The 13,811-nt window shown below is 38.1% G+C and overlaps 1 protein-coding gene across 4 annotated transcripts in view; it reads left to right on the forward strand.

The window, feature by feature from the left end:
- Positions 1-279: 279 nt before the first annotated feature.
- Positions 280-13,811, forward strand: part of LOC135771153 (alpha-2-macroglobulin-like) — a 163,034-nt gene continuing 149,502 nt past the window's right edge. For all 4 annotated transcript variants that reach the window (XM_065281252.2, XM_065281253.2, XM_065281248.2 and 1 more), the window contains exons 1-16: positions 280-423; positions 3,657-3,837; positions 3,951-4,107; positions 5,686-5,738; positions 5,840-5,860; positions 6,018-6,183; positions 6,269-6,353; positions 6,477-6,588; positions 6,678-6,798; positions 7,723-7,829; positions 11,174-11,344; positions 11,418-11,651; positions 11,759-11,971; positions 12,975-13,124; positions 13,339-13,464; positions 13,595-13,688. In XM_065281252.2, coding sequence (XP_065137324.1) covers positions 341-423; positions 3,657-3,837; positions 3,951-4,107; positions 5,686-5,738; positions 5,840-5,860; positions 6,018-6,183; positions 6,269-6,353; positions 6,477-6,588; positions 6,678-6,798; positions 7,723-7,829; positions 11,174-11,344; positions 11,418-11,651; positions 11,759-11,971; positions 12,975-13,124; positions 13,339-13,464; positions 13,595-13,688 — 2,074 coding nt within the window. In that variant the 5' untranslated portion in view covers positions 280-340. The remainder of the gene's footprint in view (positions 424-3,656; positions 3,838-3,950; positions 4,108-5,685; positions 5,739-5,839; positions 5,861-6,017; positions 6,184-6,268; positions 6,354-6,476; positions 6,589-6,677; positions 6,799-7,722; positions 7,830-11,173; positions 11,345-11,417; positions 11,652-11,758; positions 11,972-12,974; positions 13,125-13,338; positions 13,465-13,594; positions 13,689-13,811) is intronic.

Genomic DNA, 13,811 nt, shown 5'->3' on the forward strand with positions numbered 1-13,811 from the left:
AATGAATGGGCTTCAGTGCTGCGTTTGGAACTATGCGTCACTACCGGTCACTACATGAAACGCTGTTTCTTCCGCATTCCATTCTTACAACGGACGTCTATGTGAGTGTCGTAACTCTATTATTATACGACTCTGGTTTCACTGCTTTGATTTTTTCAAACAGCCCTCTCAAACACATTTGTTTTCAAATAAACAAATGTCTTAATATTAGTCCAAGCTGTAAAACTGTTTTACCGGCATAGTTGAATGATTAATCAGATGGTCAATAAGGTTGTTTTTGAAGGACCTATAAAAGAGACAGTCCAGACTCACTGAATGACCTGAATGATCAGTCATCATCATGGCTCTTAATGCTGGTTGTTTTTGGAAAGGACTTCTGCTGTTCTTTCTCCTGTTCATCTCTGTGAATGGACAAAGCGAGCCGTAAGTCACTTTAAATGATCTCTACAGAGGAACATTGTTCATCACTGTTGTGTGTAATTTTATAGTATTTCCTGTCTGGTATTTTTCAGTGTATGAGGAAAAACTATTACGTAAGCATTAGGCTTAGTAAATGTGGTCAATTATTAATACAAAATAATGCATGTTCCCTTTCGAGGGAACTCGATGCTGCATCATAAAATGAGACGTTGGGGAAGAGCACCACAGCGGCATTAGAATAATCTATAAAACTAGCCTGTCTTAAAGGCGGCGAGTGATGACGTCACAAGTGCCACAATTCCGGAAGGTATAAAAGGGAGGCACAAACAGTGCATTTTAGCTTTCTGTCATTCAGCGAGGGCTCTGTGTTGAAATTGTTTCCTTTTCAGGCTGCGGGTAAAAATCAGCCACAGCCATCAACCAGTTCCTCATACCGGCAACAACAAAAGCTCACAGAGCTTAGGGGCCGAGACAGCAGCCGCAAAATAAGAAACGCAAGGATAGAGCTGACCTCAGATCAGTTAACATTGCAAATCACAAAGCTACATCTAAGAAATCCTGACACTTAATTTACATTAACTCTGCCGTTTACAACACCTCAGGGCATGTTAATTTCCGAATCACGGTTTATTAGTCTCTACCAATACAGGCTTAATAGCTGACAAATCAGCAAAAAAATACTGTGATAAAAACGAGTTGTTTTTGTCCCGCCGATCAGTCGCTTCAGGGAAACAAACTCGTACATCTCACATTCAAACCCAGCCTCGAGAGGTTGGTTCCTTTACCACATTTTCTTCACAAGTGGAGGAAATTACCAAATCTAACACAATGGCTTCTTCTCACTTAAGAGAAGGGTTACAGAGGTGGACCCCATGCAGGCGTGTGTGTTAAAAAAAGAGGGCATCGAATATGTTCCCTCCTAGAGATTCACACGGTATTTTATAAGGATGGAGGGCTTCGGCCAATTTTAGATTTCTTGGCCATATGGAACATCTGGGGTAACGGCTCAACAATGTTTCATGAGCCAGAGAACGTCTTCTCTTTGGTAAAAACCTGACCAACTCTTGGTTTGCTTTGGAGCCTTAAATATGGGTCAACCCGCCTCCAAACAGACTATTAGTAGTTAAGCATATGAGGTGCGCGGATTGTCTTTACCTCTGCTAATCAGGGCACATTATACGAGGAGTATGGCATCCTCTCAGGCCTTTCTATCTGGGGCCTCCATGCAAGATCTATGTGATGTTACAGGGTGGTCCTGCATACCTTTTATGAGGTACTACATCTTAGACCTCTCTTTTTTATCTGCTAACCAGGTTATGTCCTAATGTGTGTATAAACATCTCTTAAACATTTTTTGTGACCTTGTGGAGACATTTTGATGTCCCCATGAGGAAACAAGCTTATAAATCACACAGAATGATGTTTCTTGAAAATGTGAAGTAGCAGAAAGGTTTCTGTGATGGTTGGGGTTAGGGAATGGGGTAGGTAAGGGGAATAGAATATACAGTTTGTATGGTATAAAATGCACTTCTATGGAATGTCCCCACAAAACATGAAAACCAGCATGTGTGTGTGTGTGTACTTTTGTTATAGTACATAAAAAAATTAAAGCATGCATTTTCAAAAAAGATGCACACTTCTTGTATCCAGTTGCCTTTTAGTTACTGAAAACTCATATTTTCTTTTTTTAATATTTAAGAACAATTGCAGTTTAACATGTAAGAGCCAAATGTTAATAGTTATGAACAACTATGAACATTAAACATTGCACAAAAAAGTACAAGTGTAAAAGATCAACACAGAGCTCTTATGTTTATAACTGTTTAACTTTAATTAATTGTTACATTCTTCTCCTAATGACTAAAATTGCACTACATGTTTTCTTTTTTAAATTATTTTATATATAGGTTAAACAGCCTTTCCATTGTACATTACATACAGATATAACTGTCGGGAGTTCGCCCCCTAGTGGCAGTCGTAATGAAATTTCAGTTTAATCGTAAATCTGTCATGGGAGAGAAACTCAATCCAGCGCAAGAACCTTTAATCTACGAATATATTTATAGTTTATAATTGATTTACCAATAATCAATCGTTTTTAAAGTATTCAAGTGGAATACTTTAAAAAGACTGCAGACTTCCGATTGAGAAACGGCCAAAGATGACGCGGGCCGGACAAGGCTGCAGTCACACCAAAAGTGCTTTAAACGCTTGCAAACGCAAGGCGCGACGCACTGTCTTTTAAAAAAAAGAGCAGCGCGACGCGGCTTTTCATATTGCTAAGCAACCACCGAGTCAGCTGTCTTGTCAATCAAATATTGAAGCGTGAGCGCTCTTTTGCTGTTAACTGTCATATCAGCAGAAACTTTAAAAAGAGGACGCTTGCTCTGACCTTGTTTAAGGATGAGAGGTGCACAACACACAGGAGAGAGTGAGCGAGTGGTGTCCGGTTCTTCAAAGCAACTGTAAACTTCCCTCACCACAACGTAAGGCCCGCCTCTCCCCTCATTCGATTGGACAATGGAAAGACACGAATGACATCGGGCGCTTCTCCGCTCTCAGCGCTCCTTCAAAAACGCGTGCGCGGCAGGCGGCAAAAAACTGCAAGGCGCTCGGCGCGCATAAACAGCGCGCAAACGCGCCCTGCCCATAGAATATCATTCAAAAAAGGCGCCTGCAACTGCCATAAACGCTTTTGGTGTGACTGGCCCCTAAGAGGGCCACACTTGGACCGCGGGCCGACAGTTGACTAGCCCTGCAATATGGCATAGTGGGCGTTCATTCCCCAAAGTGTAATTTCATGATGCAGAATTGAGTTCCCTCTAAAGGGAACAACATCTCGGTTATGACTGTATCTGTTCCCTGAGATAGGGAATGAGAGGCTTCATCTCATTGCCAGAACTCTTTGCACCTGTAGCACTTGCTTTGCCTTCCAGAAGCTAAAATGGGTTGTTTGTGCCTCCCTTTTATAAATATTTTCCGATATCTGTTGCACTCGTGACATCATCACTTGCCGCCTATAAAACAGGCTATTCAGATGCGCAAACACTGTGGTATTCTTTTCCAAAGTGTAATTTCATGATGCAATAATCTCAGGGAACAGAGGTTACAGTTGTAACCAAGACATTCTTAAGATACTACATATCATTGCATATTGTGCAGTAACAGTTTGGCAATTTGAAAAAATTTACATAAAAATTTAATTGTTGAGTTTAATCAGAGGAATCTCTCGACAGCTCTTTCATGGTGACATTTCCTGCAGTGATCCAGTCAGGATCTGAAGCTAAACTGTGTGCAAGTCTCCTGAAGCCCAATGAAAGTCTTGTAATGACTGTTCATCTAGTGAAGGATGACCAGATCACATTATTACTGCAGGAGAAAACAGATGAAGAGTTTCATCGCTGCTTCAACTTCAAGGTTTGACATCAAAACAATCTGCATGATAATAAACAAGATCATAATGTATGTTCGCTGCATTATCATCTTATTTAATTTTTGTTAATGATGTGTTTGTGATTATTTCTCATCAGGCTCCATTGGTGGAAGGAGAATCAGTGCAGGAAATAAAGGCTGAAATTAAAGGGGAGTCTTTCAAGATGACTGAAGAGAGAAAAGTTATGTTTAGTCATTACGATCCTTTGACATTTATCCAGACTGATAAACCCATCTATAATCCAGGACAAACATGTAAGCTTTAAATGTTTCAAAGACTATTTTTAGTAAATAATGCAAAGCTCTCTGTACTGTAAGATCAGTGCAGTATTTGGGGTTGTGGTGAAAAATATTTTCATTCACTGACATTCAGGCAGTTAACAGTACACAGCACAGTCCTATGCAAAACATGGATCAGACGCTGTTTGTTTGAGTAATTTATTTAAAGACCCCAAATAATTGATGAATACGGATGAAAAAGAGTACTGTATTAATCAGTTTAATCAATATACAATACAGGTGCTGGTCATATAATTAGAATATCATCAAAAAGTTGATTTATTTCACTAATTCTATTCAAAAAGTGAAACTTGTGTATTATATTTATTCATTACACACAGACTGATATATTTAAATTGTTTATTTCTTTAAGTTTGATGATTATAACTGACAAATAAGGAAAATCCCAAAATCAGTATTTCAGAAAATTTGATATATTACATATAGCATCTTCCTCTTTAATACCCCATAGATTTTCTATTGTGTTAAAGTCAGGCGAGTTTGCTGGCCAATTAAGAATAGGGATACCATGGTCCTTAATACTGTTAGCTTTGGCAGTGAAATCTGCATTTCCATAAAATTGGTCAGCAGCAGGAAGCACTAAAACTTTCTGGTATACCTTTCTGAGTGGACCTCAGAAAACACATTGGACCAACACCAGCAGATGACATGGCACCCCAAACCATCACTGACTGTGAAAACTTTATACTGGACCTCAAGCAACATGGATTGTGTGCCTCTCCTCTCTTCCTCCAGACTCTGGGACCCTGATTTCCAAAGAAAATGCAAAATTTACTTTCATCAGAGAACATTGGACTCTTCAGCAGCAGTCCAGTCCTTTTTGTCTTTAGCCCAGGCGAGACACTTCTGACGCTGTCTGTTGTTCAAGAGTGGCTTGACACAAGCAATGCAACAGCTGAAACCCATGTCTTGCAAACGTCTTTGCGTACTGGCACTAACTCCAGCTGCAGTCCACTTTGTGAATCTTCCCCACATTTTTCAATGGGTTTTGTTTTACAATTCTCTACAGGGTGCAATTATCCCTATTGCTTGAACACTTTTTTTCTACCACATCTATGTGAGTACTGTAATAAGCAAAGTCTACGTTGTCGCCCCATTTATAGGCACATATTGCTAACTCACTCTTTAAATAACAAAAATTGACTTTAGACTTTAGACCAGATTTGAGTTGTTCAATGGCGCAGTCTATTTCAGTTGCCTCAAAATAGCAACACTCCAATGCACCTGAACACACATCGTTTTCAGACCAGCACACCCATGGGCACACAAACTGGCCAAAATGCATTTGCTATATAAATGGCGTGGTGCTGGACGTGAAAGTGATAACTGCAACGTCTGTCTGAAACTAGCAAAAAACACTGCATTGTGCTGGGTGTATGATATTATCTCATTGTTGACTGAGGTGGCGTCGGTCTTAGTACATGATGTAACTACAGAAGAGTCAAGTTTTAAGTTGGAAAAATATCCAAACTCTTTGGGTTTTTTTTAGGCGCAATGCTAATGGACTGTGGTTGTACATTTTTGTTTTCACAGTGAACTTCAGAATTGTTACCACGGATACAAACTTTGTACCCCTTGATCAACAGGTCTGGACTGTTTAATATAGAAAACAAATAGTTGATTTTAAATTATTGTGTAGCATTGTACATATGAAAGATTGCTTAATCACTTGCTTTTTTGTTTACAGTACAGTACAGTAGTGCTTGAGGTAAGAACACAAATGTCCCATGGAGTCATTCACGAGACGTATTAAAATCTGAATGTCAGATACTTGATTATTCACATATAGTAAATATCCTTATTAAATTATGTATAGTCAGAATATAATTAAATATATGCACCATGTCTTTTTTGATATTCAACAGGACAGTCAAAATAACAGGATCGGTCAATGGACCAATATTTCCTCAACACGATGGATTTTGCAGCGTTCTTATAATTTAAACCCTGAAGCCCGTCAGGGCACTTACACACTGAAGGCTCACATTGGTGAAAGACTGATTACACACAATTTTAAGGTGAAAAAGTATGGTAAGTTTAAACTTTTACATTTTTTTAAAACATAATGAATTTGTCCATACAGTATTTGACTATAACTGCTGCCCTCGACTTCTAGTTTTGCCCAAGTTTGACATAACCGTAAATGTACCCAAGGAGGTCAGCGTCAGTGAAGAGGAACTGACAATTGAGGTTTGCGGAAAGTGAGTGTTTTTTTATGCAGAACATGAAAAAGATGTTCATTTACAGGGAAATGTATTCATTTTATTCAATTCATACTCGGCTGTTCATCAGTTGCTTTTGATGCTTTTTTATCTTTTCCACAGATACACTTATGGACAGCCTGTACCTGGTAAATCTTGGGTAAATGTCTGCCGTCATTTCAGAGACGTCATCCTTAAAGGCACGGATCGGCTGTGTTGGAATGAAACTACTGAGGTTTGTAATGCAGCACAAATAGTGACACAATCATCCAATAAAATGTGCAATCTTTAATCAATATGTGTGTATTTATTTATTACCATTAGATGAAAGAGACAGGCTGTGCCACACATACCGTCAATACATTGCAATTTCTAAACATGACATTAAAGCATCAACTAAAAGAATCTCTTAATGTTGCGGTGAAAGTAATAGAGGAAGGAACAGGTGAGCTGTACAGATCTAAACATCTGATTGGTACAGTATGCCACTAAGAATGACTAAATGGGGCTTTAAAAGTCCAAATAAAATTGAAATGAAAACTGTCATTTGTTTTGGAATATTGTGTTTGTTTGTTTTTACAAATGACTTATTTGTGAGGTTTATTATTTTAAAAAAATTATGTGGTCTCATAATCTTTAAGCAAAAACGCAAATCTCCTCCCCTCTCTTTACTTCCGGTGCAGCAGCCGATCCTGTTCTCTTCGAAATGTCTGTTCCCCCTCCAGTTGATAAAGTGTTTCTGCTGACAGCACATGTGCAGACATTGTAGATTAGCTGGGTGTTTTTTTTTGAATGGTATAGCATACTGTATGTGCAGAGTTTGTACAAACATATACAGCTCACAACAATTAAAACTAGAAAATAAATATTAAGAAAAAACAGCAGGGTGTACAGAAAGCAAGAAGGGAACAGACATTCTAAAGGGAACAGGATCGGCTGCTACACCGGTCATATGATATGGCAGGTGGGCGGGGTCCGGGAAAAGATTGCAGCAATTAGCAACATGACCAAACTTCAAACGATCCAATCAACTATCAAAGTCCAGCCCAACCTCTTTTAATTTCAGAAGTGTTTTTTCACCCGAATATACGTCACCAAAAGTATTTATTACTGATATCTGTGCCCCTGCAAACCCAGTTACAGTCACACATTATGTGGTCATCCTTGATAATGTAAAGAACAGTCTGTAAAAATATAACCTTAATATCGTTAATATTGACTTAGGCCATGTCAAAGATTAAAATTAATGTGAAATCAAACTTTGATGCTCCCAATGATAATACATTAGCCTGGATTTCTGTTTCATTTTGAGTTTTTTGTATTATTTTACTAAGGCATGTTAAGAACTCATACATTTGTTATTTAACAGAAATCACCATGGAAGAATCTAAAAGTATATCTATCACTTATGAAATTGGCCAAGTCACAGTTTTAGGCCCCAAAACATTTGAACATGGATCAGTTATAGAAGGACAAGTAAGTCAAAAAACTGTTTGTCTTTGATCAACACCATTAATACAGCGAGGGAAAATAAGTATTTGACACATCAGCCTTTTTTCATCAGTAAGGGGATTTCTAAGTGGCCAATTGACACAACATTTCCACCAGATGTCGCCATCAAGCCAAATATTGAATTCAGGACTAAAGCAGCTGATATCAATTAGTACTGATAGGGGGCAAGGTTTCTCTCTCAATACTGACAGTTTTTAGGTGATCCCCTGGCTTTCTATGTCATTTTGCACCTTGTTCTCTTCATGTGTTCAATACTTATTCCCTGTGTCATTTGACTTTATTTATTATGACTCAACTTGTATACTTAAAGGTGCCCTTCCTCTGTCGTTTTATACTGTTGTCTGAGGTCTACTCATGACGTTTGCATAGTTTTTACATCTAAAAACATCAAAAGCAATAAGTAATAGGCCATTTTGTACCCTGGTTTTGAGGCTGGTTAGAGAAGAAAAACAGTTTTTTATAGTCAAACTAACTTTCAATACTTATTTAATCTCATGTGTAATCAGTTTAATGTTAAGTGAGTGTCTTAACACACAGTGGCCCTCATTTATCAAAAGTGCGTACCCCAAAATTCCAGCGTACACCTGGCGTACACCCAAAACCACGGTGACTTTGAGATTTATCAATATGGACGTTGGCGTACGGCACGCTCAAATCCTTACGCCTGCTCAGGAGGTGGTGTACGCACATTTTGAGTTAGTGCAGAAATGCGCAAACACTTCCTAACACCACAAAACGCACTGACAAACTAAAATATATGATATATTATGACCCACTGTAAAAAAACATAATAATTACAAACTTCAGTGTTTATTTTTATGCAACATGAACTTCAATGTTTAATTTGAGAGACTTTACCAAAGCATTTGATTTGTATGCATATGTATTCCTTCAGTTGAGAGCCTGGGCGCTTTACCTGACGTTTCAGGGCAAAGCATGTGAGCGGAGCGGAGCCTTGAGCGGTGCGGTAATATTACCATCAAAGCGCCTTTCTAAAAAGTCAGCTCGCTCAGCAGCGCTCGTTGAACCCAGAACGCCCTTTGATAATTTGCTAGTTCGAGAATCTGTAAAAACGTCTTGCAATAAGTTGTGGAATTCAAGCCTTATACATAAATGTAAAGTAAAAATCAAAGTTAAGATTGGACAGGAAGAAAACATTGAAAAGAAGTGCGGAGAGACTGTAAAAGTTAGCAAATATTCATCCTGGAATCTGAAGCGGCACATTGCAAGAAAGCACAAGGATGTGCTACGAAAACATGGTAATAATGCATCAAAAGGTAAGCTAGTTACATACCATTCGATGATAAATAAATAGCTACACATGAATAGGTAAAGTAAAATGTTTGTGTTGAATGGAGCCATAAATCCGATCATGATGACATGCGGACAAAATCATTGCCACGAACTATCTTTTATGCTACATTATGGACACTTATTTTTCTTATTTAGTCTAAAGTATGGCCATAAATATAAAATTCGTTCCCAATATTCAACAGTTTGTTCCTTGGGATTAATTATTATAATATTTCGTCATTTCTATTACAATTATTATTACTTCAAATTATGAATTAGCCTAGTAAAACATGTGGATGTCTTGGAAACAAATTGTTAATTTGAATTATATCCGGAGCTCCGTATGAAACTGGATCTTAGCTAACAAACAACTGTATGTAAATACAGAAAAACACACTACAAAAGTTACTACATCATTTTAAAATATTATTTAAAAAAAACTTAACCGAACCATTAAGCAGACATATAATTTAGATGTAGGCAACAGTAAATAATAATAATAATAATAAAAATAATAATAATAATAATAATAAATAAATAATTATTATTCTAAATATCAATTAAGCGTCATTAATAATAAAAATAATAATACAAATATTACAAAATGTCATGCAATTATTAATGTGTCTTTAATCCCGCTCTTTAAACTCCCAAATAAAACAATTTTGTTTCTTTCCACTTCCCTGGTTTCTCTTCTTTGCCGGCTTCCATGTGTCAATGTCGTACAATGAGGGCGTAGGGGAGGTGGAGACTTGAATTTATATGGGCGTGTTATTCTTATGACGAGTGTTTTCAGCCGCGGCATTTATGAAGGGCAGATATTGCGTACACCTGAATATCAACGGTACGCACAGTTTCATAAATCAGGCGGTGAGAGGAGTGTAAGCATAATCTTACGCCAACATATACGCCCGTTTCTACGCAAGTATGATAAATGAGGGCCACTGTCTTTCTTACACACACACACACACTCATTTTATCATAAACCCTTTCAACACACACACACTTGTCTTTTATCGTAAACCCTTTCGATGCGTGTGTAGCAGCGTGTGCACGCACGAACACACACACACACACACACACACACACATGTCTTTTATCATAAACCCTTTCGACGAGTGTGTAGCATGAATTCGAGTGAATTCGCGTCCCTCAGAAGAGAAGTCACCGGCCCCCACTGATAGTGACACATAGTACTAGTGTTTTACTCACACACACACACACACACACACGTGTCTTTTATCATAAACCCTTTTGATGCGTGTGAAGCATGAATTTGCGTCCCTCGGAAGAGAAGTCACCGGCCTTCTCACTGGCACTGTGACACGTACTAAAGTGTTTTACTTACATACACTGCGCCATTCTGTCCGGATCCAATATTGTTGGAGGAGCATTGCTTTTTAATCACAGTCTCTCCTCAAAACCAGCATTCTTCTGAACATCCAAACATGTAGCAACTGTTATGATTCACTCGTTTAATAGGAACGATGTCGCTCGACGAAAAATAATGGCCCGAATACGGTACGGTTGATGCTTATCCATCCTTGCTGTAACTTGTTATGAAAACTCACTGAACTACACGTATTATGTGGGCGCGGTCTCAAGTTGGAGAGCTCATAATAGTAATGACCTCGATCAATTCCACGTCACACTGATCAGCTTTTCAAACTGACCTGATTTCTCCGCTTATTTCTTTTCAGTGGCGAGAGCTGACAGAGGAGGTGGAAGTTAATTTTCACATTCATGACACAACACAAACACATATGGACCTAACACATATCAAAAAATACAAGTAAAAACGGTTTTATGTGAAAGGGCCTCTTTAAATGTTCTGATTTCTTTGTATGAATTCAATATTTGGCTTGATGGCTACATCTGTTGGAAATTTTGTATCAATAGCCCACTAAGAAATCGCCTTACTGATAAAAATGCTGATGTGTCAGATATTTATTTTCCCCGCTGTATGTGCAAATATTGTTGATTTATTTGCACCATTGTTGATTTCTTTTCAACAGATTAAAGTTACAGATTTTAAAGGAACACCGATTCCAAACAAAGACGTTTATCTCTTTGAGAGGGGGCGCCGGAGCCGAAATCTGCTCTTTAATCTCACTACAGATGACAATGGACTGGCAGCATTCTCACTTAATACATCTAGTCTGCCTGAAAGCGATTTAAATCTAAAGGTATGAAACATTTTTACTAATCCAGTTTAATCTGATGTTCTTTAAAACTAATTTCCTATTTATTATTATCCAGGCAAATATAAATCCAGATTTGCGTTATCAAAGCCACAGGACACCTTACTTCTCTAAGGAGGGAGTGACAATTCGGCTGTTCCAGCCCAGCACTCCACACACCCCAACATTAAGTGAATTAAGTATACAGGAAATTAAAGATCCCTTAAAGTGTGATGCTGAGCTTCCAGTAACCATTCATTATCATTTCATTGGAGAAACCATTGATAACTTCAACACTGACATTGTCTATATGGTGAGTATCAATACTACATGTTCATTATCAGTGTAGAGTTTCATAGAGATCTGTTTGACAGTATTAACTGGTCAGTTTGTTAACAGTGTGTTGTGTGTTTGTCTCAGGTCTTGTCCAGAGGTGTGATAGTTCATCATGGATATGAGAAGGTTGAAGTGAAGACTTCTAATGGAGCAGCAAGTGGCACAGTGTCATTCAAACTGTCTGTTAAAGCAGATCTTACTCCAGGAGTGCAGATACTTGCATACTGTGTTCTGCCCAGTGACAATGTAGTTGCTGCGAGTGAAAAATTCAACACTGAAAAGTGTTTTAATAACAAGGTACTGTACATATACTGTACTATTGAAATTTTGGTAATTTTTAACATTTAAGAAAAATTTAATCTGAAGGTGTATGGTTTAGGGTCGCCGTTATTTCACCTAGATGTGATCCTGGATCAACATTTTTTGTTGGTCCTGGATCAACGCTTTAATCAAAGAAACCTCAGATTACGCTCCGTTTTTTTATAAAACTTACGGAGACGGCAAACTTTGCGGTTTGCCATTGCAAGATGAAGCCACTTCTCCTGCTGCTCTCGCGCAGTCTCAGTTTTAACCACACCCCGAGTCAATGCCAGACTGACCTCAGTACAGCCTTATCATTAAATAAGGATATCTGAACAGAGTCTTTTTTACATGTATGTTTTACGAAGACCAGCAGTGATGAAAGTAAATAAACAGCCACTTTTGTTGCAGTTTCAGTTAAATCGCTCCTTAACTTGGCCCATCTTTGTTCTCACTTTCGCAAACGGAAATACCTATGACGCAGTTTTTTACCTGACAGTAGGGGTTCTAGTGGACCAATCACAGCGCTTGTGGTCCGCGTAGCACTTAAGCCCTGTTAAAAATCTACTCAGAGCCACGCAAGGGCTACGAATAACCCACGGCGTAGATCTTACGCATGACTATACAGTTTCAGCAGTAACAGCATAAACAACTGGCTTTTGTGGAACACACGTATTTTCCGGTCAATAACAATAACAACAAAGTCCTTTTAGATTAGTTCTGATATCAAGCAAAATAAACAACAAGTAGATTACCTTAGTTTAAATCATAGCTAAAGCGCATCAAAAAGTACACTGAGCTAACGTTACTGTGCAAAATGTGTACTTTATAATGTATACAATCTTGACTACAGATCGGCTGCCATCCCATCAAATAGCGGTAATCTATGATCGCGGGGAAAGAGTTAATATTTTTTACAAATCCTAGGCAAGACATCATATTTGACATATTCTTAATCATTATATATAAAATGACACAATACTCACTTCTGTTGTTACAGGTTTCTCTTCAGTTTTCTTCTGCTACAGCAGTTCCAGGTGAAGCAAACACAATACAGCTGTCAGCTCAGCCTGGTTCACTGTGTGCTCTCAGTGCTGTAGATAAAAGTGTTTTCATCTTGGAATCAGGAAAGCGTCTGGATGCTGATAAGGTGTAGATGCATGTATAGTACATGTAAATATTTTCCCATATCTTCAAGGTGGTACAAGAAAAAATGTTTTTTTTTATCTTAAATTCTTCCGTCACTTAATCCAATAACCAGTTCTGTATTAAAGTCTGATGCTGAAAGACACACAAACTAGAAGTGTTCTGTGCAAAAATGTTACAAATCAAAGTGATAATGTTGGATCTTGCTCCCATCACAGATCTTCGACCTGCTTCCAGTGCAGTCAGTCTCACATTATCCTTACAAAGTTGAAGATGAACAGGAGTGTTTGCATGTGAGACCCCGCCGAGCCTTGGAAACAGAAGGTGCCTATGAAACCTTAAAGGTAACTAGTGGCGGTTGTGACTGACAGTAATGTTATTAATAATCAGGAGGGTATTTACATGCATAAATTAAACGCTTGTTTTGTTTAAAATGTGTATTTGCATAAATTTTGCATTTTTACTGTTTGATAGAGAGTGGGACTGAAGATGGCAACAAATCTGGCTATTCAAATTCCTCGATGCCTGACATTCAGGGGCTTGAATTATCACAAATACCGTGATATTGGTACAGTACATTAAATATTTTTATGCTCTGTGTTGTTTTAGTATGAAGGGTATTTGTTGTGTTTTGTGGTGTTTTGTCATTTGTGTCAAGTTTTGTTATTTTTTATGTACACTTTAATGAAAA

Source organism: Paramisgurnus dabryanus, chromosome 8 (genome assembly GCF_030506205.2).
Source record: "Paramisgurnus dabryanus chromosome 8, PD_genome_1.1, whole genome shotgun sequence".
Classification (NCBI taxonomy): Eukaryota; Metazoa; Chordata; class Actinopteri; order Cypriniformes; family Cobitidae; genus Paramisgurnus; species Paramisgurnus dabryanus.